At 37.4% G+C, this 27,709-nt stretch overlaps 2 protein-coding genes across 3 annotated transcripts; one reads left to right on the forward strand and one right to left on the reverse strand.

The window, feature by feature from the left end:
- Positions 1-428: 428 nt before the first annotated feature.
- LOC127623740 (elongation factor 2-like) lies at positions 429-8,138 on the forward strand. The gene is made up of 15 exons (XM_052098226.1): positions 429-587; positions 1,603-1,817; positions 2,986-3,167; positions 3,437-3,648; positions 4,128-4,315; positions 4,448-4,553; positions 4,650-4,763; positions 4,875-5,013; positions 5,104-5,299; positions 5,379-5,637; positions 6,446-6,553; positions 6,661-7,014; positions 7,149-7,331; positions 7,416-7,548; positions 7,778-8,138. Exons 1-15 carry the CDS (start codon positions 585-587, stop codon positions 7,969-7,971), a joined length of 2,586 nt encoding a protein of 861 aa, XP_051954186.1. The 5' UTR covers positions 429-584; the 3' UTR covers positions 7,972-8,138.
- Positions 8,139-8,306: 168 nt separating this feature from the next.
- LOC127623770 (E3 SUMO-protein ligase PIAS2-like) lies at positions 8,307-22,101 on the reverse strand. Of its 2 annotated transcripts, none has more exons than XM_052098279.1 (14): positions 21,770-22,101; positions 20,339-20,798; positions 19,303-19,390; positions 14,857-14,907; positions 14,648-14,738; positions 14,292-14,426; positions 14,028-14,133; positions 13,829-13,902; positions 13,539-13,699; positions 13,276-13,412; positions 10,276-10,456; positions 9,892-10,031; positions 9,759-9,796; positions 8,307-9,614 (listed from the first exon to the last, which is right to left on the reverse strand). In XM_052098279.1, exons 2-14 carry the CDS (start codon positions 20,793-20,795, stop codon positions 9,423-9,425), a joined length of 1,851 nt encoding a protein of 616 aa, XP_051954239.1. In that variant the 5' UTR covers positions 20,796-20,798; positions 21,770-22,101; the 3' UTR covers positions 8,307-9,422. The 2 variants fall into 2 exon arrangements, with proteins under 2 accessions (XP_051954239.1, XP_051954227.1); XM_052098267.1 differs by having other exon boundaries at positions 8,307-9,617.
- Positions 22,102-27,709: the final 5,608 nt, after the last annotated feature.

Genomic DNA, 27,709 nt, shown 5'->3' on the forward strand with positions numbered 1-27,709 from the left:
CAATTCATGATCACCTGAAAACAAATAACAAAAACGTTTTTTGAAGTTTTAAATATTGTGTCTGGCAATGTAACATATTATTATAGTGACTATGTTTAAATACCTCATGCTCAAATGGCATTGAAAGATTTTCTCCCTCTAATATCATGTTTTTATGTGTATAAATTATATGTGAATATTATCTACAATCTGAGTGCAATCGCTGTATGGGATATTTTATTTTTATCGTATTTCTGAAATGTATAAAATACGTGTCTTTATAAAGCTAAAATGGAAGGCACTTCTTATGGGGGAATTAAATAACAGGTACATTGAGTGTCTTTTTCATCATGTTTATTTTCATCTTGTCCACTTTATCAGCAACAGCGCATGAACGTGAATCCCGCGATATCTGCCTTTGGTCTCGAAGCGGCTGATCCACTATGAGAAGTGAGAACTGTCCAACTTGACAGCACTTATTTCACTCCTCGTCTGACTGCATCCGTATACTCTCGTCTACTTTCAAAGCGATACTTGCCATCTCAAACGGAGAAAATCACCGACCGCAACAGAGGCCGTCTTAGATTTAGGAGCCACTCGCCAAAATGGTAAGATTTTTTTATGTCTGTATTAAAAATGACTGAATTGTTACAGTCAAATTGTTCGGACATTTGGGACCGTTGGATTTCTTCAGTCGTTTATATAATCTTATTCTGATAAACATGCTTGGAATATTCTCGCGTTTATGTCAACTTTGAACTTGAATTTCATTCTGAAAATGTAAAGACGTCTCTACGATAAAATAGTTAGGAATGGGAATGACGCACTGAAATATTGGCGCATAGACCTTTTCATTCGAAGGGAGATAATAAAGTATCAGTCGCGAATTCCTTAAGTTTGTCTCGTAACAAAATGAACCACTACCGCATGTGGTTTATTCAATCTTCTTTTTTTTTTTTAAGTTTCTTTTCTTTCTTTTTTTTTTTTAAGAGTATGTAAGCCATGTTATTTTAGGTACATGGCCCAGAAAAGGGCGCTCGCGCATATTGGAATAACATTAGCACGTTCTACAGTAAATAGTGCGTGCACGCCCACTGTCCTTTCTATACGCGTATTAAAGCTTCAAGCGCAGAGACTGGGCAAGCCACTATGCTGGATGGCTACTGAAATGCATATACAGACATTATAATGACGGGACTGCTGTGTTATTGTTTTTGAGAGCCGTCAGTCAGTCAAAAAAAACCTTGTCGTTGGCTGAGAGCATCGCTGGGAAGCGCCTGTGCTGGAGAGACTGTAGCATAGCGGCTCCCCAGTAACTACGCACTTACATAGGACATGCAGTAACTTGAATGCACTCCCCTATTTTGATTTTTTTTCCCCGAGCATTGCAGTTTGGCTTATAAGCATAATAGCTATTATTTCCCCTTACTCCGTGTTAATTGTTTTAGTTCTTATGGGGTTCTCTTATGCGGGGTCCGGGACTCCGAAGTTAAATCCATGAGTTCTAGGCTGGCATTTTGCCCGAGGCATTCTTTTGTTTTGGATTCAAATAGTGTCCTACATACAAACACTATCAAATTTACTCCCCAAACAACACTTGACAAACTCGTCTTTGTCCCTCAGGTGAATTTCACGGTAGACCAGATTAGGGAAATTATGGACAAAAAGTCCAACATCAGGAACATGTCTGTGATCGCCCATGTGGACCATGGCAAATCTACTCTCACTGATTCCTTGGTGTGTAAGGCTGGTATTATTGCTTCTGCACGTGCAGGAGAGACCAGATTCACTGACACGAGAAAAGATGAACAGGAAAGATGTATCACCATAAAGTCAACGTAGGTAGTCCTGTTTTTAATGTAAAAACATATATATAGGGCCTATATATTTTTTTTTTTACTCTTCTTATTCCTATTGGACTTATAATATACTGAAATATACTATAAATAACAAATAATAATAATAATAATAATAATAATAATAATATATATATATATATATATATATATATATATATATATATATATATATATATATATATATATATATACATATATTTACAGTAAATGAAATATACCACAAATAACAAATAATATATATATATATGTGTATGTATATATGATTTATAAATGTATGTATGTGTATATATATATGTATATATATATATATATGTAAATTTTTATTTACAGTAAATGAAATATACTATAAATAATCATTATGATATATATATAATATATATATATATGTGTGTGTGTATATGTATTTATGATGTATAAATATATACTATATAAAGTATATATATTTATGAATATATAATGTGTGTGTATATACGTATATATTTACAGTAAATGAAATATACTATAATTAACAAATAATATATATATATATATATATATATATATATATATATATATATATATATATATATATATATATATATATATACTGTGTGTGTGTGTATATAGGATGTATAAATATATACTATATAAAGTATACTTTATATAGTATATATTTATACATCCTATCTATATATATAGGATGTATAAATTATATATATGTGTATATACACACACAGTATATACTGTATTTATATGCACTCATCAGCCACTTTATTAGGTACACCTGTACTTCTACTTATTCATGCAATTATATATTCAGCCAATTGTGTAGCAGCAGTGTAATGCATAAAAACATGCAGATCCGGGTGAGGAGCTTCAGTTAATATTCACATCAACCATCAGAATGGGGAAAATGTGATATCAGTGATTTCGACCGTGGCATGATTGCTGGTGCCAGACGGCCTGGTTTGAATATTTATTTAACTGCTGATGTACAGGTGCACCTAATAAAGTGGCCAGTGAGTGTGTATAATGAATTTGTCAGCAGAGTAAATTATGCTAAAGTTATAGATTCTCATATAGATATTTAGATTTTACTAAAAGTATAGTTTGTAAATATACCAGCCAATTTACCACAATTGTTTGAAATGTATCCCCCCCCCCACAGAGCTATCTCTCTTTATTATGAGCTCCATGAAAATGACTTGGCTTTTATTAAGCAATGCAAGGACGGTTCTGGCTTCCTCATAAACCTGATTGACTCACCAGGACACGTTGACTTCTCCTCTGAGGTGACGGCAGCTCTTAGAGTTACAGATGGTGCCCTTGTAGTTGTAGACTGTGTATCAGGTAAGGCAATACTTGCATGGCACATTATCCTTAATAGGTACCTACTTTTTTGTCAGAATATCACATTAACACTGCTTGTCTCAAATTAAGGCATACCATACTTCCACAGACATGTAAAATATGATTTTTCAGGCAGTATTTATCCTCATGCAAACATTTGAGCGTCCACCATACTATTTGCTGTGGCAAATAACCAAACCTGTGGGAAAATAATTTAATGTCTGACCAATTTTCTTTTAAAGAGTTTAAAAATTTGCTTTGTTCAACAGGTGTGTGTGTGCAGACTGAGACTGTCTTGAGACAAGCCATCGCAGAGCGTATCAAGCCTGTCTTAATGATGAACAAGATGGACCGTGCTCTGCTTGAGCTGCAGCTGGAGCCCGATGAGCTTTACCTAACTTTCCAACGGATTGTGGAGAATGTGAATGTCATCATCTCAACCTATGGTGAAGGAGAGCATGGACCAATGGGAAACATTATGGTAACGGATCACTCAAGCTGGCATCTGAATTTTAATAAAGAAACTAGAAATGTAGTTACCACGTTACAATAAGGTTCCATTTGTTAACATTAGTTATTACGTGGCTGCCTGAAAAACTCTATTCTGATTGGTCAATGGCTCCATCTAGCGGTCTGATATTTCTCTGTAACCACCACACATGGACGTATCAACCTCCTCATCCATGTATCTGAGCCATCTTTATCACTGCGATTTCTACAAGCTAATAAAATAATTTTATCTCAAATAAACTCTTCAGCAAGTATTCTTGTAATAAGATGCATACTAGTCAGACGTTCATAAATTATAAAGTAAATAAACAAACAAACTCCTACGCAAACAGGAGGTGGAATTTGGTGTTAAGTAGTGTTAACAAATGGAACCATGGAACCACAGTTTGGACTGAAAAGTGAACTTTGAGTACAGCATTTGTTTTGTGTATCTGTTTCTTTCTCCTTTAGGTGGATCCTGTGGTTGGGACTGTAGGATTTGGTTCAGGCCTCCATGGCTGGGCTTTTACTCTGAAACAGTTTGCTGAGATGTATGTTGCCAAGTTTGCTGCTAAAGGTGATCAAAATAAAGCAGAACTCACTCCAGCAGAACGTGCCAAGAAAGTGGAAGATATGATGAAAAAGCTTTGGGGAGATAAGTAAGCATTTTGTTTTATAAATAAGGACATTGGAGCACAGTGAAAATATGACCTACTCATATGATATCATTTATATATCTGTGTGTATGAACTGTATGTATTCTCCTTTTAATGCAAGGCCTTCTTTTCCAGGTACTTTGATCCTTCCTGTGGAAAATTCAGCAAATCAGCAACCAATGCAGATGGCAATAAGTTGCCTCGCACTTTCTCCCAACTTGTCTTGGATCCAATCTTTAAGGTGTGCGTTCAAATCAATTCCTTCTTGTTAATATCTGATTCTCCTTTCGGTAGTAACGTTCATTAATCAATCTCACAATTTGAACTTTTTACACAGGTTTTTGATGCCATTATGAATTTCAAGAAAGAAGAGACCCAGAAATTGATTGAAAAACTTGAAGTAAAGCTTGATACAGAGGACAAAGAAAAAGATGGAAAAGCTCTACTTAAGGTAAAAGTAATGATGAAAGTAAATTTTCAGTGAATAATCAAACCCAAAGAGGTAATAATTAATTAAAGTCCATATTGGTCTAATTTATGCATGGTTTTACCATGTTTCCAGGCTGTTATGCGCCGTTGGTTACCTGCAGGTGAAGCTTTACTCCAGATGATTACCATCCATCTTCCCTCTCCCGTCACAGCCCAGAGGTACCGCTGTGAACTGCTATATGAGGGTCCTGGTGATGATGAGGCTGCCATGGGTTAGTCACAACATTGCAAGATGTTTTACACTTCAATGAGATTTACCTTGATGGTAACCTTTATGTCAACTTCCTCCTTTGATCTTCCAGGGATAAAGAATTGTGATCCTAAAGCTCCTCTTATGATGTATATCTCCAAGATGGTGCCAAGTACTGACAAGGGTAGATTCTATGCCTTTGGTCGTGTCTTCTCTGGTGTTGTTGGTACTGGGCAGAAGGTGCGCATCATGGGCCCGAACTTCACACCAGGAAAGAAAGAGGACTTGTACTTGAAGCCAATCCAAAGGTTTGCATCCATAGGTTACACACATAATGCATCCGCATTGATCATCAGACATTTGATTCAATTGTCATGTCCTCCTCAGAACTATCCTAATGATGGGTCGCTATGTAGAGCCCATTGAAGATGTGCCATGTGGGAACATTGTTGGTTTGGTTGGGGTTGATCAGTTCCTGATTAAGACCGGAACCATCTCCACCTTTGAAAATGCTCACAACATGCGTGTTATGAAGTTCAGCGTTAGTCCTGTGGTAAGAGTTGCTGTGGAGGCCAAAAACCCAGCTGATCTGCCAAAGTTGGTGGAGGGCCTCAAACGTCTGGCCAAGTCTGATCCCATGGTTCAGGTAAGCATATTAGATTTAAGTTCTAAGTTTAAGGGATAGTTAACCCAAAAATTAAAATTCTCTCATCATTTACTTACTCTTATGCCATTCCAGATGTGTATTACTTTCTTTCTTCAGCAGAAATAAAAAATAATTAAGATTTTTAGAAGAATATCTCAGCTCTGTGGGTCCTCACAATGCCAGTGAATGGTGACCAAAACTTTCAAGCTCCATAAATCACAAAGGCAGCATAAAAGTAATCCATATGACTCCATTGGTTAAATCTGTCTTCAGAAGTGATATGATGTGTGGATAAGAAACAGATCAATATTTAAGTCCTTTTGTACTCTAAATCTCCATTTACTTATTCTGAAAAACAATTAAAATATTGATCTTTTTCACCCTAAGTGATTGCTTCACAAGACATATACTAAACCACTGGAGTCATATGGATTACTTTTATGCTCTCTTTATGTGATTTTTTGAGCTTCAAAGTTCTGGCCACCATTCACTTGCATTGTATGGGCATACAGAGTAGAGATATTCGTCTAAAAATCTTAGTTTGTGTTCACCAAAAGAAGTAAAGTCATACACATCTGGGAAAGCATGAAATTGAGTAAATGGAGAGATCATTTAAATTTTTTAGGTGAACTATGTCTTTAAGGTACAAAAAAAATATAAAATCAAAAGCAGCGGAAATCTGGCTCACTCAAATTACTTATTACATAAAATGTATCTTTAATCTTTCTGATAACAGAGATACACATTTATTTTCTAATACTATAAACAGTGTGAGTTCATGATGAAATTTATATCTGCATTTTGCCAGTGTATCATTGAAGAGTCAGGGGAGCACATAGTGGCGGGTGCTGGAGAGCTGCATCTGGAGATTTGCCTGAAAGACCTTGAGGAAGATCATGCTTGCATCCCTCTAAAGGTAACACTTAGATGACTAATAAACACTGATGTGTGTGCAGATATTTTTTCGTGTGTTCCTTACTTTAATTTTCGGTAACAGCTTCAGGTCTTTTTTTTTTTCTAAAGAAATCAGACCCAGTTGTGTCATATCGTGAAACAGTCAGTGCTGAATCAGACCAGGTTTGCTTGTCCAAGTCGCCCAACAAACACAATCGGCTGTACATGAAGGCTCGACCTTTCCCAGATGGATTGGCTGAGGACATTGATAAGGGTGATGTGACTCCTCGGCAGGAGGTTAAACAGAGAGCTCGCTACCTGACTGAAAAATATGAATGGGAGGTTTCAGAGGCCCGTAAGATATGGTGCTTTGGACCAGATGGCACAGGGCCCAACGTTCTTGTGGATGTCACAAAGGGAGTTCAATATTTGAATGAGATAAAGGACAGCGTAGTGGCTGGTTTCCAGTGGGCAACCAAAGAAGTGAGTGACAACTAATTCATGTATTATATATATTGTAATATATTCATCAATATTGCTACATACAGAAGTTCAGTTTAGATTAGGGTAAAATTTCAATTACATTTTTAAGATACTCTTTTGTGTTACCTTACTAGGGTGCTCTCTGTGAAGAGAATATGCGAGCAACCCGATTTGACATTCATGATGTCACCCTTCACGCTGATGCCATCCACAGAGGTGGTGGTCAGGTAATTCCTACAGCCCGTAGGGTTCTGTATGCTTCTGTGCTTACTGCTCAGCCGAGACTCATGGAGCCCATTTACCTAGTTGAGATTCAGGTACATATGGTGGATTCTTTCTAATACAATTGAGAAATCACAATCTAAATCTTGACACTAAAATATTTGCTTTTGTCCCTCCAGTGCCCAGAGCAGGTTGTTGGTGGCATCTATGGTGTGCTGAACAGAAAAAGAGGCCATGTCTTTGAGGAGTCCCAAGTGGCAAGGACACCTATATTTGTTGTGAAGGCATACCTGCCTGTAAATGAATCATTTGGTGAGCTGCTTTCAAACTTGAAGCAAATTGGTTTCTTTTTTGTATTAGTTCAAATTGATAGCAGTAGGATAAGAACGATTTGTCATTTTTGTTTCCAACAATAATTGGTAAACTTAAAACAAAAAAGTTATTGTTGCAGTTAAACAGAGCGGTAGAATATAAACATGATAAATGTTATGCATTTATCAGCTATATTTCATTTGATTGTTTGGCATTTGTATCTGTACAGGTTTCACAGCAGACCTGCGGTCTAACACAGGTGGACAGGCCTTCCCTCAGTGTGTGTTTGACCACTGGCAGATTTTGCCAGGTGACCCCTATGATGTAAACAGCAAACCTAGCCAGGTTGTTGCAGAGACCCGTAAGCGTAAAGGTCTAAAGGAGGGCATCCCAGCATTGGACAACTTCTTGGACAAACTATAAATGACTATGGATTGTACAAATGGTGATTAAAGCTATCATCTTAGAATGGTTTTTTTTAAAAAAAACTCCAAAGTAAGGTTTACACTGAAAAACTTGTCTTAATTTAAAATTTCAAAGCTGAACAATCTTGCAGCCAATAAAATCTGACCTCGCTAAACTTGTGTGCATGAATCCATGATGCAGAAAATACAGAGAAACACCACAAAAGTCTGAACTTAATCATTTAAAATAAAATATGTATTTTCAAATGAACAGGTAATAATGATAGAACTGTGGATTGGTTTACACATATTCAGCGATCCATGTATTATCCATGCCCTCCTTTTGGCAAAGAATTCATGATACTCAAAAACTTAAAATTCCCTGTTTACATCATCAATAAAGCTGCATTTGTTATTAAAAAAAAAAAACAATACATTGTATCAACATTTACAGTATAATCAGTGTTGGGTTTTAGACTCAATAGTACATACAATTTACACAACAGGGGAACTGCTACTTGTGCAAAAGAAATAACCATTCACATGCCTTCAGAGTATCTTGAAATTACACAGTTCATACTGTATGGCTCATATCCAGTAAGACTAGATGTGAGATGAAGTCAAACTGCTACTCATGTCTATGAAATTAATAACCATTAGCAAGGGTTAGACTTGCAAAATAAGGAAGATTTGTGTATTGTATTGATCCTCTTACATATATAAATGTTTGCTTGGCTTAATTTGACATATGTCATGTCTTTTTAGCAGACCAAGAAACATTAAAATCATGTTTTATACATGTTGCAGTTTAAGGCAATATGTTAGACATCTTTGAGTACAAAAACAACTTCCTTATAAAATTTAAAATAGGTTTACTGCATCAGCAACCTAAAATATGATGGCTCATGGTAAAATAATTCAAACTCAATTTAAAACCACAATCTTTAAAAACAGACAAGTGTTGCAAATATTAAATTTGTCAGACGAATAAACATTTTACAATATACAACAGACAGGTTTTATTGCTGCAACTGAAGTCTGAAATTGTAAAAGCAAAAAATAATTGCACTGCTGAAATTCAAAAGGACAACATAAACTGAGCTGCTGCTGAAATTGTTTGCACTTCAACCGCAGATGGTTTGACATGTCTGTAATTTCCAGTCCACTTGTTTTTTTTCTTCCATAGTTTGCTTTGCTCCTTCCATCAAAAAGTTAATGGATGAGAGTCATTATAGTCCAACTTAAGTTTCCCCAATTTGAGGAAAAAATAGCCAGAGTCAGGGTTGCATTTGCTAACCCAGCCACAGAACTCACAGGAAATATGATCTTGCTTAATTGCTGTCCTCCTAGGTCCATGTCAAAATATAATTCTTAAAGTCCAGCATAAAAATGTTTTAGCTTAGCTAATTTGACTTGGTGTGGTTGGTTTAGTGACTGGCTAATTTCTGGCCAATAAATATGAACCATGATTCAATCTAGTGAGATAATGTCTGAAAGGCCTGAGGATCCTCCGGTGATGACACCAGTCTCGTGACTTGAGCTGCCGCTATGGGTTCCCATCTCTACTGAGTACTGAGCTGAAGAGGGTACCAGGCCAGTGCTGGTGGTGGCATTCTGAAGGCTGCTGGAGAGGCTGTCTAAAAATATGGGGGATCTGAAATGCTGCTAATAAGACAAGAAAGCAAATTAGCTGCAATATCTTAGAAACAAAATATGTATACACCCAGTAAGCCAGAAAACATAGCTGAATAACCATTAAAATGGAAAACCAATGCAATCTCATTTTTAAGAATATTTCACATATACCTGGGGGTCACCTTGAATCAGCGAAAATAAATCAAGACCTTTGGGAAACAAAAAATAGCATGAGAAACGTCAACATTCCTGTTGAGTATGACTGAATGCATAATTGATTGGATGACAGATTACATATACATACTTTGCATATCTGTGGGAATAGTGGATAAGGTTGAATGGTGAAATGGAACAGAGTAGTCTGCTATTGAGGAGGTCAGGTATGATGTGTCCAGTGCCTGGACATTTGGCACACGAACAGTTGATGGCTGATACGTCAAAACCCTAAGAGAGAAAAAAGGACAAATTAAAACCAACCAACTGAAAGCATGTTAATTTGCATGCTGATGTCATATGGAGGTTGCATTGCAATCAAACATGATGGAAACATTTTGATCACTTTATACTGTGTGGTTCAAAGTTCAGTGTTTTGAAGTCACAATATAGCATGCCTTACAAATCAGTTTCATACTTCTGAAACAGGTGCATGTAAAACACATTGATTTGTAGTGAATCATTGAGCACAAACCCTTTGCTGTGCATCTCTTCAGTTTTAGACATGTAGAGACAGCGCTTTTTCAGAGGACGATCGCTGTCCTCGTCATCATCATCAGACGAGCTCTCTAGCGTCAAATCAATCACGTCTGCTTTTTTTGTACTGCTGGGTTCTGAGGGTGGCACCACTGCACTCTGTCGCAGAGGGACAGCACCTGACAGGTCACAGCAAAACATCACTTTGTGGGTTAAGAAATCATTTTCAAACATGGAAAACATATTTACAACCAATTTAAACAAGGTACAAGTTAATCTAATCTACTTCAGGTTAATAAATGTTTTCTCACTTCTCAATAGGGCTGGGTATTGATACAGATTTCCAAATTCGATTCTGATCTCGGTTCATATGGGTACATTTCTATTACAATGTCCAGTTTTTCATCAAATTGGTCACATTTTAGCTTCTGAATTTTTTTCAAAATTCAGACTATTCCATCAATTAATGTCTTGAAATTCCACATATTATAGTATATCTATTTTTGATAAATTGTTTGTTTACTTGCATAATTTGTAGTGGTCAAACAATATGGGTTTTTTAACAAATGACCGACCGATTCCAACATCCAGAGAGCAGGGTGGCTGATAAGCAGATACAATATGGCACACAATTTATTATAGAAAATAACAAAAATAAAGTTGCTAAAAATGAATAAACTCTTATTTAGCACTTTATTTACTCGATTTCACACAAAACTTTTAATTTATTAATTTAAGAATAATAATAAAAAAATATTGTACTTAAATAAGTTGTTAATATATTAGGGAGGAAATAACAGTATACACATAGTAGCCAAGCAACCATGGTTGGCATTGTGCGCATTAGTAATCGCATTTTCTCACAAAAGGCCAAATCAAACTAATTGTACATACAGTAAATATGACATTTACTCATAGCACACATAAAGCATTTTTACTTTGAAGTTACACATGCATGCGGATCCAGCAAGTAGTAATCTCCAGACAGTTTAAATGGCCTGGTGCGCATGCTTGAATTGTCACAGACTGACCAACGTGATATGTGAATTAGAGGAACTTTTGATCCTGAGGTATCTGGCTAACAGAATATGAACTTCAAAAGGAAGATATTATTATACGAGCACTTGACAGTAACAAAAGGCTGTGAGGTTCATGAATTACATCCGTTTCAAGGAGACATCTGCATATTTGCAGAGAGCACATGATAGAAGTATGATATTTACCTTTTTTACCATTAAAAAGATAAGTCACAGGGAACATTTGAAAAGAGTGATAGAATACATGCTTTAGTGGAAGAAATATGAGCGCTCACAAGACACTGGATTTGCTCAAGTTTTGTGAGATTTGTTTATTACATACGTTTAAACGAGGTATCTGCATATTTGCATACAGTATATGAAATTAGTTTTATTGATATTTGGCTTTTTATCTTTAGCCATTACAGTTAAAGTTACAGGGAACTTTTGAGGAGGGAGAGTGAAACAAGCATTTTAACACTGAGCTCATAAGCATCTTTCGTGGCTCTGATATGCAAACCGTCTGTTTGTAATGCCATGCCAGCTTCTATGGCTATTTCCACGCCGAGAAATGTGTAAGGAATTCTATAAAATGTTTTTAAAATCAATTTTCCGTAAAAACTCAAAAATTGTGTTCGGTCTGACTTTATTACAAATTTCTGTGAGTGCTGACTGAATCAAAAAGGTTTCTCATGGGGTTAAGACAAGTACAAAACATGTTTCAGGGATAACGGATTCTGGCAGAAGATACATGTTGGTGATATGCAGAACGTTCAAATGAGACCGTGTTGCACACTGGTCTATTATTGTAGTAGCGCAAATTAAAAAAATTACTGTGATTGCTTGTTTAATGTCTCGGACGCTTCACATGCAATGCCCTCGCATTCTTAATAAACAAATCTGCCTCTGCGATATATTGTTCAACCACTAATAATTAGGGCTGTTGATTTAACGCGTTAATTCAGTGCGATTAATTTGATAAAAAATAACGCGTAAAAACATGCAATTAATCGCCCCCGGACCGTAATAAGGTAGATTCCTGAGAAATGCAAGCTTGTAGTACCACCTGTTTACTCCAGAGGGCAGTAATTGAAACTTCAGCTGTATGGGCAACACACAGTTTATACAGTGAACAAAACAACCCTTCAGCAGCAGCACAACACAAATATGCATTACGTTCTTGCGTTCAAAACACTTGATGGAGTGCAAATTCAAACTAAGTGATCTCAAGATGTGTTCTAAGTATTAAACTATATTTAACTTGACACAGTGACCTAAAAATGTTATGTTTATGACGCAACGCACACGAGACGCTACACAAGCATGTCTGACGCAGGTGATTGTTGTGATCTGTATGCCAATGATTGGGACACCATGTAATTAATTTGATTAAACATTTTAATTGATTGACAGCCCTACTAATAATTATTACTATTTACATTGATACGTAGAACACATTCTTAATTGGTAATGTATATTTAAGAAAAGAGATATCAGCCAGTAAGCGCATATAATGAGAGAGAGAAGAATTAAAAGTTGTTGTTTTTTTTTAACTTAATTAAAAAAAAAAAAAACTAACTATAAAAAAAGAAAAAAAAGAAAAGGTATTAAAAGAGACATTATTCAATGAGACGGATCTGTGGATCGTCGTCTTTGGGCACACATAACAAGTTAAACCATACTTTTACTCTCAACACGCAGATCTCTGTGCTAATAATTTCTCCACCATACTATTCCATGACTGGTGTGTGAAATATGAACTTTTACCAGCTAGTGGCTAATCATAGACATTTTAATCACATAGCGCGAGATTTGGTTGCACATGCAAGTGATTTTTTTAAGAGGGTTGCCACAAAGTGAAAGATCGATCTTGGGATTTATGAATCGATATTAAGATCCTTCAAACAAATATTGCGATACTTTGTAAAATTTACATTTATTTACCCAGCCCTACCTCTGAATTGTAATTAACTTATACTTACAATCAATTTTTGGGATACATGAAGATTCCAACAATTTCAATGCCTCTTTCTTTGGTCTCATTGGACACCATGTCCCATTCTCTTGAAATTTGATTTCATCTACATCTGTACAATCGTTGAGAATTTCCATGAAGAGCCTGAACAGTAGAGTGTGCCTTGTTTACTACATGTACATTACACTGTTCACTTTAACAATGGTAAATTCTTGAATTGAGTCTTTGTAGACAGAGTGTTTCTTACCACCTCTGCCATAGCAGACTTACCCATCTATAATCAGACTTTCATATATGGCCTTTTTGTCACAGACGGGACAGATCCAGGTAGGCTTCTTCTCATTCATTTGCAGGTAAAGAGCAGCGTCAAAGCACTGCAGGTGAGAACAGGTGACAGCTCGACAGGGTACTGTAAGGCGCATCTTGCCAAGCTATGCCAAAGAGGAGAGTTTAGTCACAAAAAACTCAGAATTTGTGTCTACAATGCTTTAATTTCAGTACACTTACACTGTTGTTTGAACCAAGTAATAAGTCAATAATCTTATGTTTCAGTAACTTACTGGACACATGAGTGAGACTCGCAAACTGGTTGTGGCGATTTCACTGTCAGGGTCTGCCGTGAGTTTTTCCTTAACTGTTGCAAAAGGAAAGAGGGGGTGGATTAAGCTAATCATTCCAATAATTCTGCACATTAATTGAATCAAAACAATTTGAAGAGGTAATTGCCAGAATTCATGAAATGGGGTGATGAATCCTTACTTAATGCTCTGGAGTGGTCAGGGTTTCTGATCCCCTTCATTCTTAACCTCTGCAGTAACAATGGGGAGGTCAGCTGCCGTACCAAGTAAACAGACATTGAGTATGTCTGCAGAAAACAAGCGGGCAGTACATACAAATCCTTAGTATATAAGCAATACAAGTAAATAAGTCAAGACATTTAAGCTACAATGCTGAAGTTGATATTGCAGAGTATGTGAAACTATAAGGTTAAAATAGCAGGTGCAGTCTCACAAGTTCACCAACCTTCCCTATTTCAGGTGCCCATGTAACTGATATCTGATTGGGTACAGCAGATGACAACCTGACCAGAGACGTGATGTTCAGTGGTCTTCCTGGTCTTTTCTGCTCCACACCATTCTTAGGAGGTGGTGCATAGCCCTGCATCACAACCATATATCAACAATTTCTTATGTGTACTGTTAAAATTAAAGCAGGACTACACTTCTAACGTCTTGCTATTAAAACTAATAACGTCTGTTACATACATGCAATGTACAAAACATGTATTAATTCGAATTTGAACAGTTTAGGGTTAAAAAAACATTAAAAAGATGTTTACAGAAGTCTTACAGCAGCTTTATTACAATAAAACTACTTACAGGGAGAGGGAAGAGCTTCCCATTGACTTTGATGCACAGGCTGTTTGGATAATTGTCCTCTTGTGGACAGCTGGTCTCTGCTAGACAAAACCTAGTATCAAGCCAAAAAACAGAATCCATTTTAATGAAACTTTAAGTCTATAAATCAGACAAAGGTGACAACTTTTACATACTGCTGATAGTTAAGATAAGTTAAAGTTGTTACATACCGTAGTTGAATTTGAACCATGTAGTCCCTTCTGCCACCTGGAAGAAAGTCCCTAGGTAAGAGCAAAAGCAAAGAGTAAAAACAATGAATAATCAAATTACAGACAAGGACCACACAACAAAATTAATATTACCGTAGTTAGTAGGGCTGGGAATTGCCACAGACCTCCCGAATGGATATTACAATGATATTTCCAAGCCTATTCGATATGTATTGCGATTCAGTAAGTACTGCAATTTGATGTTTTGATATAAAAACTTTGTCCTATAAAAAAAGTCTAAAGAACAGTTGAGTCTGAAATGACAATTTTTACTCTGTAATATATAATTTGCAGGTAAAAGGTAGGGATGTGCAAAACTATCAATTTAAAACTACCAATGGACCAGTTGGGGTGTTGTTTTAACTAGGCGACTAGTTAGTGCAAAGTAACCATGTATAAGGCTGCATTATGTCCATTTGTATTCATCAAATACATGTATATTATTTTAACAAACCAATTTTTGTTATATTAGAATATAAAATATAACATTAATTACCATAAGCTAATACTATTATAATTTCGCAACATACAAATGAAACGTCTTTACTGAATTATGACAAACATGACAATTCACCTGTAGTCCCAATGTCACTGCATGTTATTTGCATTTGCATCCTGAGTCTGAGATCATATGCAGTGTTATGACAGACCTAGTTTCCATCCACTTTACGCACTGTTTTGTTATCGACAAAGTGAAAAGGTTTTGTCAGTTTTCTGCCTGTTTCCATTCAAATGGCCTTTAACCAATAAAAATGGTGTGCGATGACTACATGCTTAAAAATAGTCGCATAAGTTTTGGTTTATCTCGAAAGAAATCTACCCTTAAGCCGTTTCCATACAGATGTGTGCATTTCGCTAATTGTGTACCTTTCACCTCCCAGACGTCCCCATTGGGGGAAGAGTATTGAGACAATTCATTGAAATTAGTCAGCTTACTGTCATTTTAATTTCACAAATAAAATCAGAGGAGTAATTGCAATCAAAAGGGAGCAGTTGCCCTTCTGACAGGACTGTAAATTTGGACCAGATGTTGCACCTATCGCAGGTTGCCATCAGTTCCGACCCAAAAGCGAATCGGCATGGCCCTGTTCAAGCTGGCAACCTGCACCAAGAAAACTTTCTGTCGTAGTATAAGGACCATCCATCGATGTGTATATGATGTGTGCACAACTATTAAAGAAAAACGTATGCGGTGTAATATCAGGGTTTACATATGATACATTCCTGATATTCAATAGGCCATTTAGAACAATCATCTAAAGCATCGCCATCACAACTGCATTATGTTCCTAAAAATAAGACTTTTATGTTTGGTAATTTATTTTATTTAATACAGGGAATTTTGCTGGCATTTTTTCAAAATTAAGCTAAACAATAATTGAATAAAATTGGGCTATATGTTAGTGTTTAAAAAAAACAAAAAAGCACATTGAAACTTTCTCCTCGTATTGTGCGTTTATTTTAAACCTCATGCACGTGTCGATGACAGGTGCATGAAAGATATACGTTTTGGCACTCCAAGAAGTGTCATGACGCACATGTGTTTGCAGCATCAGATCTGTGTAGGTATGCCGTGAAGACCAATCAATAACAGGATTGGAACAGCGAGTAATGCTTCACATACAGTGCATCCAGAAAGTCACAGCGCTTCAATTTTTCCACATTTTTTTATGTTAAAGCCTTATTCCAAAATGGATTAAATTCATTATTTTCCTCAAAATTCTACAAACAATACCCCATAATGACAATGTGAAATAAGTTTGAAATCTTTGCAAATGTAGTAAAAATAAAAAACGAAATAAATCACATGTACAAAAGTATTCACAGCCTTTGCTCAATGCTTTGGTGAAGCACCTTTGGCACCAATTACAGCCTCAAGTCTATTGGAGTATGATGCTACAAGCTTGGTACACCTATTTTTGGGCAGTTTCTCCCATTCTTCTTTGCAGGACCTCTCAAGCTCCATTAGGTTGGATGGGGAGCGTCAGTGCACAGACATTTTCAGATCTCTCCAGAGTTGTTCAATCGGGTTCAAGTCTGGGCTCTGGCTGGGCCACTCAAGGACATTCACAGAGTTGTCCTGTAGCCACTCCTTTGTTATCTTGGCTGTGTGCTTAGGGTTGTTGTCATGTTGGAAGATGAACCTTCGCCCCAGTCTGAGGTCCAGAGCGCTCTGGAGCAGGTTTTCATCAAGGATGTCCCTATACATTGCTGCATTCATCTTTCCCTTGATCCCGAGTAGTCTCCCAGTTCCTGCCGCTGAAAAACACCCCCACAGCATGATGCTGCCACCACCATGCTTCACTGTATGGATGGTATTGGCCAGGTGATGAGCAATGCCTGGTTTCCCCTCCAGACATGACGCTTGCCATTCAGGCCAAAGAGTTGAATCTTTTATTTCTCATGGTCTGAGAGTCCTTCTGGTGCCTTTTGGCAACCTCCTTTTACTGAGTTGCTTCCGTCTGGCCACTCTACCATACAGACCTGATTGGTGGAGTGCTGCAGAGATGGTTGTTCTTCCGGAAGGTTCTTATCTCTCCACAGAGAAATGCTGGAGCTCTGTCAGAGTGACCATCGGGTTCTTGGTCACCTCCCTGACTAAGGCCCTTCTCTCCTGATCACTCAGTTTGGCAGGGCGACGAGCTCTAGGAAGAGTCCTGGTGGTTCCAAACTTCTTTCATTTACGGATGATGGAGGCCACTGTGCTCACTGGGACCTTCAATGCTGCAGATATTTTTCTGTACCCTTCCCCAGATCTGTGCCTCCATACAATCCTGTCTCGCAGGTCTACAGATATTTCCTTTGGACTTCATGGCTTGTTTGTGCTCTGACATGCACTGTTAACTGTGGGACCTTATATAGACATGTGTGTGCCTTCCAAATCATGCCCAATCAACGGAATTTACCACAGGTGGACTCCAATCAAGTTGAAGAAACATCTCAAGGATGATCAGTGGAAACAGGATGCACCTGAGCTCAATTTTCAGTGTCAGTGCAAACGCTATGAATACTTCTGTACATGTGATTTTTTTTCAGTTTTTATTTTTAATAAATTTAATAAAACGAATTGAGGAAAATAATGAATGTAATAAATTTTGGAATAAGGCTGTAACATAACAAAATGTGGAAAGTGAAGCGCTGTGAATACTTTCTGGAAGCACTGAACAATAAATTGGCTATCAAGGATGTATACCTTGATTAACAAAGGCTAACGATTGGGGTAAATTTTGTCATGTGACACTACATTTTTACATATATGCAGATTCTCTTGAAAGAAATAGTTTCCAAACCGTTTTTTCGTGACATATGAAGTATCGACATAGTTTATGCGCTACAGTTAAATGCAAAAATATTATGTCGAAATAAATTTGAGCAATAATTAGCATTTCCATCAGCTATATCAGTTAACTTTTTGATGCGCATAGACAACTCTATTCTTACACACTTCTCCCAGATGACTGACAGAGAAAAAAAGCATTGGTGCCAAAGCGCAAATGAACTCCTAAACAAAAAAGAAAATCAGACATGCATTGGCGGGATTTCTTCATCTGTTCTTCAAAATATAACGTGAGAATATGATTCTTCAAATAGGTGCGTTTCTTCAAGCACACTTCTTTGTGTCTAGCGGCATTTCTTGTTGACAGTGGCAGGTAAATGTGCAAAATTACCAGCCAATGAGCATGAATACAGTACTGTTATGGGAGTAGAATAAAAGCGAAATGGTGAGATTTGTTGGCGGATTATGAGTTGCGTTGCGCAGTGTGAATGTTGCGAGGTCGAGGGCGATAGTCTGTGTTCCGCAGCTGCTACTGGGTCCCCCTATGGAGTTGGTGCCCCACAAAGACTGCGTAATATGCGAATGGTGAATGTCGGTACGGCTAAGACAGCCTGATCACAAATACAAAAAAAGACAGATTTTGAGAATGAATGCAATTGGGGGAGATACAGTAATAATTAGCTACCACATGCAAAGATTCATTGTGGAAATAAAAAGACTGTTAAGGACTGTATAGGATAATGTAATCGCACTTGCAAATTTCCTGTGCATACTGCACAAACATGACATAGATTTCTATAATTGTATCCAATTGAATCTGCTGATTTGGATAAATGCCCCAAAAACGGGGTTAAATATTCTAAAAAGAAAACTAAATGCTTTTGTCAGTCCTTTCAGTTTCTTGTATTCCCAATGTGTTTTTTGTTTGATCCATTGGGCACATTCAGTCTCTATTTAGTGACTGTACATGACTGGATTATCCAAAAATAGGCAGTACAATATGGTTATTTAATATGAAAAAAATTCTCTCGATTTTCCACCAAATATAAATTCTATATCGTGATCTAAATAGTTATCGTGATATAAATTTACTGATATCGTGAAATAAGATTTTGGTCAGATTTCCTTACCGAGAAATGCAAACTTCTCTCACTTGCTGTGGAGTCAAAGCAAATATAAAGTATTTCTCCTGGTGAAACCGCTGAACAGTACTGGCCCCTTTAAAACACAAAACAGTCAAGAGAGGTGTAAGGTTTTGTTTTAAATCTAAGATACAAGCAAAGGGGAAATTAATTTTCAACCTAGCTGATGGGCTATTGGTACTTCAACTACAAAATAGTTTGAACAAAAACCCTCATATCCCTAAATACGTAGGGTGCTACTTAAAACCCTAAAACTGTGCTTCATCACCAAAAGCTTAAAGGGATAGTTCACCAAAAATGAAAATTCCCTCATCATTTACTCAACCTCATGCCATCCAAAATATGTATACATTTATTTATTTATTCTACATACATTTTCTACATAAGTTCTGCAGGCCCTTACAAAGCAAGTGATTGGTGTCCAAAACTTTAAAGTTCCAAAAAACACATAAAGGCAGTATAAAAGTAATCCATCAGACTCCAGTGGTTTAAGCACTCCTTCTGAAGCGATCCAATCGATTTTGGGTGAGAACAGACCAAAATAGAACTCATTTTTACAATAAATCTTGACATCTGCATTTTGCTTGGCAATCGGGATTTCAAGCTTGATTACTCTAGCGCCATCTAGTGTTCTGTATGTGTCAAGCACCATGAAGGGTAATCAAGCTTGAAATCATTATAGTGCCTAGAGACTATAATGGCAAGATGTACAGTGAAAAAGGAGTTACATTTGGGTCTGTTCTCAACCACAGTTGACAGAATCGGTTTTATGCTGCTTTTTGGAAATTCAAAGTTTTGACTTACATCGTATGGACCTACAGAGCTGAAATATTCTCATAACAATCTTTGTGTTCAGCAGAAGAAAGTCCTACACATATTGGATGGCATAAAGCTGAGTAAATGATGAGAATTTTCATTCGTGGGTGTCTTCAACAGAAAAATAAGTGAAATGAAGTACAGATGTTAATTTTGCCATGCAAGAATTAACCTACTTCGTAAGATAAAGCATTTTGTAGAGAATTACCCAAACTTGATGGTTTGATTAAGACGTCCAGCACATCATAAAAAGGAAGGGATTTCATCAGAACGTCCGGGTGGACGGGGGCCATAAGTGGCGTGGACTGCTGCATATTCATCGTGGACTTTGAATCATAACAAACAGGTGAATCACAGCTTGACAGGTTTTGCAGTACCAGGTCAGAATGGCCGGTTTGTAGAGAAAGATCTGAGCTCACAACCGTGGCACCACAATCTATGTTAAAGTAAGATTTGATGCTTGACTTAAGAGCTGTCAAATCTGGAAGACCTTCAAATGTTCTTGGGTATCTCCGACAATACAGTTCCTTTATTTTGATCTGCACAGCAGGACTACAGCCACTCAGTAAATGCAGAGCTCTCAGCACAAGTTCATGTTTGCGACTGATCTTATTCCTTCCGGCGAAACCTAACAGTACCAGGAGCTCCGAGACACTTGATACCATATTCTGCAAAACAAATCCAAACAGGCAATAAGAAAAGGGCACTTTGAGACACCATCCATGAAAAAGCAAATTAAATGTTTTAGCCACAGTTACAGTTTTAAAGAACCAAAGGTTTCATTTGTAAGTAGATTAATTTATTTCACCAACAAGAAATCCAGAATTATGTGTGAAGGCGACAACCACCCACATATACCCATTCAAGAAACCCCAGAGAAATAGGAAAATCTCAACTGCCCCTTCATTATATGGTCCATGCTTCATTGTTCTTACGTGTTAATCCATTTTTCTTTACAAATCCTTAACAAATGTGACCGAAAAGAATGTAAAATATTGAGAATAATTCCAAGGCCCATTAGATGAATATTAAAAGCACAAAAAAAAGCATGAAAGAGGATAAAACAGATATTGACCACAAGAGGAATTAACTGATTGCTGGAGGAAAAAACATTGTTCAATTGACGTTTTTGAACATCTCAATTTACAATTAATTTCTAAGACAACATAAATCACGAATATAGGCGTGTATAAAAGCACAGAAAAACATATAACTAACTTTTATATATCCAAAGCACACGGTATTCAGTTGGTATTGCATACGGCTGATGATAAACTGCAAGGCATACATTTACACTTTAGAAAGATGATTCGTGTATTAAACAAGTAAAAGCTATCATCTTGAGAAAAGTGGTGAGAATACGCTCAGAATAATAAGGTTCGTCTTATTAAGGTTCTTATAGAGAACCTTCAAAGTGTCCCTCTAAAAGTGCAGCTCGCAATTTAAACATATATTTGCACACAAGTGTCCGATATACTTGTCTAGACAGCGGTTAACCATGCAGACAAGGGTTTAAAAACAAACAAACAATATTCTTGTTTAAATATAAATGTCCAGTGTTGTATCCGGAAGCTAGCAAACAAAAGATCAGTCAAAACAATTGGAGCAGTGAAGAAACAGTACTGTAAAAACGATTTACCTGCAACGAACAATCGTCAAGGTTGGTTAGGCATGATAATAAAGCTTTTTCATGCTGTGAAAGAGGGTAATAACATCAGTCTTGGTGACATTTACAGGCTGATTGTCAATGTTTGTGTAGCAGCTCGAGCACGGAGGCTAACAGGCTAAACACAATCAGTCTGACTGAGTGATGAGACATTTGCCTAGTAACTATTAATCATCTATCCCGTAGGCAGCGAACCGACCGGTGAAGTAGCATTACAAAACGGCGACCTCAAAATGTATTCTGAGTGTGAGAGATGAAAAGTAGCCAGCAATCATTGCACTCTCCCCTACCAGTATAACCGCCATTTTCTGGCTGAACTCATAATGCCCAGTCCGGAGTGTCACGTGATCACCTGTGCGGCTACTGACACTTGCGTTGTTGTCGTTTTAACATTTCACTATACTAAGGAGTTAAAAAAAATACTACTTTATTACAATAGAAGAAGTATTTGAATGTAATAGGAACGCAAACCTTCATAAAGAAAACTAACAAAGCAAACGCCATAGGAGCACTCAAGTATTATCTTTGTGCATGTCGTCTTAAAGTGACACCTAGTGGTGTGGATGTAGCATCATTCAAACGCATCAAGGGCCGGATTCACGAAACGTTCTTAAGATTTTGTATTCCCGAATAAACATCTTACGAAAGTTTTCTTTTTAAGAAATATTGTTCTTAAGAAAAAACGTAAGACGTAATCAAATTCTCGAAAACAAATGTTCTTAAATATCATTATAAATAACATCTTAAAGAAGTTAGGATAACCTCACAGTTGTCTTAAATCCTAAAAGGTAATTGAATTAATTTACTGGGGTTTTCATGTTGAGTCTCAAGTCGCTGTGGCTGTTTTCAAAGAAATGTTATTTTAGACCAAAAAAAGTTTTTGATTGTTTTTAATTATATTTTTATTTTCAGCTTGTAAACCGTGTAAATGTTATCACCAAATTCAAGTGTTGTTTTTAAGCTTCTTAATGTGGTGAACAATCATGCTAATGGATGCACTGCATTTTTTTCGCTCTCTCCGTGATTTAGAGTTCATAGAAACATAATAATTATAACTAGGGCTGTCATTGAAATTTTTTACGTTATTAATCACCATGCCCCTGTACCATAAAATAAGGAAGGTTCCTGAGAAATGCAAGCTTGTAGTACCACCTGTTTACTCCAGAGGGCAGTAATTGAAACTTCAGCTGTATGGGCAACACACAGTTTATACAGTGAACAAAACAACCCTTCAGCAGCAGCACAACACAAATATGAATTATGTTCTTACGTTCAAAACACTTGATGGAGTGCAAATTCAAACTAAGGGCTCTCAAGATGTGTTCTAAGTATTAAACTATATTTAACTTGACACAGTGACCAAAACATTTTATGTTTATGACGCAACGCAACCGAGATGCTACACAAGCATGTCTGACGCAGGTTGATGGGTCCTTAAACAAGCCTCATAATAAATCTCCAACTGATTGACAAATTCACTTGTGAAATGGATTGCTGTGAACTGTATGCCAATGATTGGCTAATGTTCGATAATATGCAAATTATCAATACATTGTATTCTGAAGCTGCTTTCTGTATTGTCTTATCAATGATTAACTCTGCTGCCACAAGAATGTAATGCATTTAAATTATCTGAATATTTTACAAACACACATATATAATTTTTTAATATTTAAAGATAACTATGTTTAATTATTTCATCATTATATATTGAATTATTGTTATATGAGGGGCTTTCTCAGGAAATATTTGTATATGCGATTACATGCGATTAATTAATAGAGACACCATGTAATTAATTTGATTAAACATTTTTATCAATTAACAGCCCTAATTATAACATTAGAAAGCCGAGCTGGATTAGCCACGCGCCCTCTTTCCAACACCCTGTACTCCAAAGGTAACGAATGAGCTTCATTAAGACCAACACAAGCAGAAACGGTTGTCAAAATCAACAGAAGCAAAATAGCGCCCTCAACTGACAACTATAATGAACAACATGGCATAATATGCCACAATATTTCGCTGCAACTACAATACTATGAGAACACGCAAAATGATTGATAGGCAGAAAACGCCATTGTCCGAGGCTGGTGGACACCTTTTAGGTTTTCTGTTTACAGAATCTAGAGTGGTCACAGAGACTGGTGAGATATCTCATGCCACTTATTTCATTCTTATCTTTCAGGTAGTAGTAGCCAACTATTCTTTGCATACCTTTCCATTAAAAAATAAAAAAAGCTTTCAGCACCTTTAAGCAAAATCTCTCATCTGATACTCTATTGTGCTGCACTTTATTTGACAAAATACTCCATTGTTGTATTTTGGATTGCACTTTGTATGATAAAAAAACAAAATTGCATAATATTAGGTTGAAAATGTTTTGTCCTATTTCTATCGTTTGATTAAAAGATTGAATTAATTTATTTAGACACCCTTGGAAAACACAGAATCAGGAAAAAAGAAAGAGCACTTTTTGCCAGTCTTGTCTGCTCCAGTGAAGGTGGGTTTGTGCCCATAGGCGACATTGTTGCCAGTGATGTCTGGGAAGGATCTGCCTTATAACAGGCCTACAAGCCCTCAGTCCAGCCTCTCTCAGCCTATAGCGGATGGTCTGAGCACTAATGGACGGATTGTGCGTTCCTGGTGTAACTCGGGCCATTGTTGTTGCCATCCTGTACCTGTCCCGCGGGTGTGATATTCGGATGTACCGATCCTGTGCAGGTGTTTTTTCACATGGTCTGCCACTGCAAGGATGATCAGCTGTCCTTCCTGTCTCCCTGTAGCGCTGTCTTAGGAGTCTCACAGTACGGACATTACAATTTATTGCCCTGGCCACATCTGCAGTCCTCATACCTCCATGCAGCATGCCTAACATGTTGATTGACAAACTAATATCACAAAACAAGTCACACATACATTTTATGCTAATGCTTATTGGTTATCCTTAGAGAAAATAACACCTGATAAACAAGATATTTATGCTCCAAACTGGACTTGAACCATGGTCTCCAGCATAAGGGACAGATGCGCTAACCACAAGACTAGAGGTTACTGTGAGTGAAAACTAGCCAGATGATGATCTTTAGACTTGAAGGACAAAAACAAATGCGAATTTTTACCCACTGACTTCTTTTGGAAATTTTAGAAGCCTCATTTGCTTCATTTTTGCTGTCTTTCCTGCTAACTGCTGTTAACTTGCCACTAAGTAAAGTAAGTTGATGTCAGCTCCTCCCCTACCTGCTGCATATTCAACAGAGAAGAAGAAACAGAGTCGCCCATAGGCTACCGACAGCAAAGGAACTTATTCTATAGGCTAGATTATGCCTATGTCTATTTTTACAGGCTGTATGCAGTATGTGCAAAGCCAAAGCACAATGAAATAAGGCAACTTATGATTTTGGGGGTTTACATAGGCTATTGTCCGGTTTCATATTTGTCAGTCAACTTTTCAAAATACATTCGGGGCTACACTCAAAACATTCGGGGCTGAAACCCCGGCAAAATCGGCTGCCGCCGCCTCTGTTTTGGGGGTCAGTGGGTAAGAATTCACATTTGTTTTTGTCCTTAAAGTCTGAAGATCATTATCTGGCTGGCTTTCACCCACAGTAGGCTAAACCTCAAGAGGTCCACTACAGAGTGTGCTATCACATGTTGTAGCCTCTAGCCTCCTTGTTAGCACATCTGCCTCTCATGCCAGAGACGTTGGTTTGAGTCCTGTTTGGAGTGTACTTTTCTTGTTTATCAGGTGTTGTTTTCTCTAAGGATGACCAATAAGCATTAGCATAAAATGTATGTGTGACTTGTTTTGTGATATTAATTTGTAGTAAATATACACTTTGATTTGATTAAATGGTTTTGTAGAGGGTAGCAAAGATGAGTAACAGACTGAGGAGCAGCAGCAGCAGCTGTGCCAGAATCAGGCATGGAAACTGGTAACAATTAATAAGTCACTTTACTTTAGAGAAAGTTAAAAGTGAAACATTGTTTATCCCAATGATCCTAATGAAAGGATTTTGACAGATGAACATTGAGAATTATATACAGTTCGATGCCATGGTGTGTCAATGAACTTAGACTAAAGTCATTCATGTATTGCTTTAACTTAGGATCTTATACATCATTCTGACTATTTATGTAAAAAAATTGAAATTATTTATATTAAAAAAAATGTTTTACCTCACCTATAACTCTTTTGTGATGACTTTATGGTAATGTACATGAAAATTCAAGAATCATGATAGATCTTAGGGCAATCCCACTGATCTGCTCTTCCCAATACATTTTCTTCAATGGTATTGGTCTACACTTTGACATATGTAGCACTTGATGAATTAGTTGTGTGAAGCTGATTTGCAATAAGTTATGTGCTGTATCTGTTCTTTTGCATCACAGATGATTCAGGGAGGAGAGAGGATGTTGAGGATAGTACTAGAGTGGAAGATTTAGGAACTGTAGAAACAGGCCCAGCCAGAGCAAAACTCAAAGAATACCCTCTCACCAGCTTTGGACTACAGGGAAGTGGTTGCTAGTGTGAAAATAAAATTGTCTAGGCTAAGCCCCGGATGTCCTTCAATGCTGGAAACGCTTCTGTGTGTAAGCCTTTCTTTCTTCTGCTGAACACAAATCAAGGGGTTTTGGAAGAATTTCTCAGTTCTGTTGGTCTTTCAATGCAAGTGAATGGTGATCAGAACTCAGAAGGTACAAAAATCACATAAATGCAGCACAAAAATAATCCATACATCACTACAATCCAGTGGAAGACATCCTATGTCTTCAGAAGAGATATGATAGGTGTGGGTGAGAAACAGATCAATATTGAAGTTTATTTTTACTCTAAATTCTCCTCCCTGCCCAGTAGATGGCGATATGCCATATGTAAATCACCAAAAAGAAGAACTCTAAAGAGAGAAGAGCATTTATGAAAATAACATAAAATGATGTCTTATGACAAAGTGAAAATCTTAGTGAATACCATATGTTGTATAATGACATGGAGAGCTTCAATAATTTTCAAGTAATTGCATATATTGCATATTTTCTGCTGTGATCATGTTTTATTGTTATCATCTTTTATTGTTATCTGCGGTAAGACTCGCGGTGGTGGCTTGTGTGTTTACATCAACACGGAATGGTGCAAGAACTCTATGCTAGTCTTTAGTTACTGTTCATCGCTGTTGGAGCTTGTGACTGTTAGATGCAGACCTTTTTATCTACCACGGGAATTCACCACTGTTTGCATAACCGGAGTTTACATTCCCCCCAGCGCTAACGCTAAGGAAGCGCTCTGTGAACTGTATGGGGCTATGAGCGAACTGCAGAACGCTCACCCCGACGGACTGTTTATTGTGCAAATCTCAAGACAGTGCTCCCTAAATTCCATCAGTATGTGGACTTTGCAACGAGAGGGGCGAACGCGCTTGATCTTGTTTACACAAACATCCCAGGCGCGTACCGGGCGGAGCCCCGCCCCCACCTCGGCTACTCAGACCACATCTCTGTTATGTTAATTCCAGCATACAGACCGCTCGTCAGACGCACAAAACCGCTTCAGAAGCAGGTGAAAACCTGGCCAGCAGGAGCCATCTCTGCTCTTCAGGACTGTTTTGAGTGTACTGACTGGCACATGTTCAGGGAGGCTGCAACATATGGCGATTCTACCAACTTGGAGGAATACACAGCATCAGTGACCAGCTACATCAGCAAGTGCATTGATGATGTCACTTTCTCCAAGACCATCACCGCACGCTCTAACCAGAAGCCGTGGATGACTGCGGAGGTGCGCACGCTGCTGAGGTCCCGAGACTCCGCCTTCAGAGCAGGCGATAAGGCAGCCCTAAGAACAGCTAGGGCCAAACTGTCACGGGCAATCAGAGAGGCAAAGCGCGCACACGCCCAGAGAATCCACAGTCA

The sequence above is a fragment of the Xyrauchen texanus genome, chromosome 3, assembly GCF_025860055.1.
Source record: "Xyrauchen texanus isolate HMW12.3.18 chromosome 3, RBS_HiC_50CHRs, whole genome shotgun sequence".
Taxonomy (NCBI): Eukaryota; Metazoa; Chordata; class Actinopteri; order Cypriniformes; family Catostomidae; genus Xyrauchen; species Xyrauchen texanus.

Coding starts and splice junctions, on each gene's coding strand:
- LOC127623740 (XM_052098226.1), top strand. Junction 3,168..3,436: donor AGTTGTAGACTGTGTATCAG/GTAAGGCAATAC, acceptor TTTGTTCAACAG/GTGTGTGTGTGCAGACTGAG. Junction 4,764..4,874: donor ATGGAAAAGCTCTACTTAAG/GTAAAAGTAATG, acceptor CCATGTTTCCAG/GCTGTTATGCGCCGTTGGTT.
- LOC127623770 (XM_052098267.1), bottom strand. CDS start 20,795: ATGGTATCAAGTGTCTCGGAGCTCCTGGTACTGTTAGGTTTCGCCGGA. Junction 14,134..14,291: donor GGGCACCTGAAATAGGGAAG/GTTGGTGAACTT, acceptor TGTTTTCTGCAG/ACATACTCAATGTCTGTTTA. Junction 9,618..9,758: donor TGATTCAAGGTGACCCCCAG/GTATATGTGAAA, acceptor TTGTCTTATTAG/CAGCATTTCAGATCCCCCAT.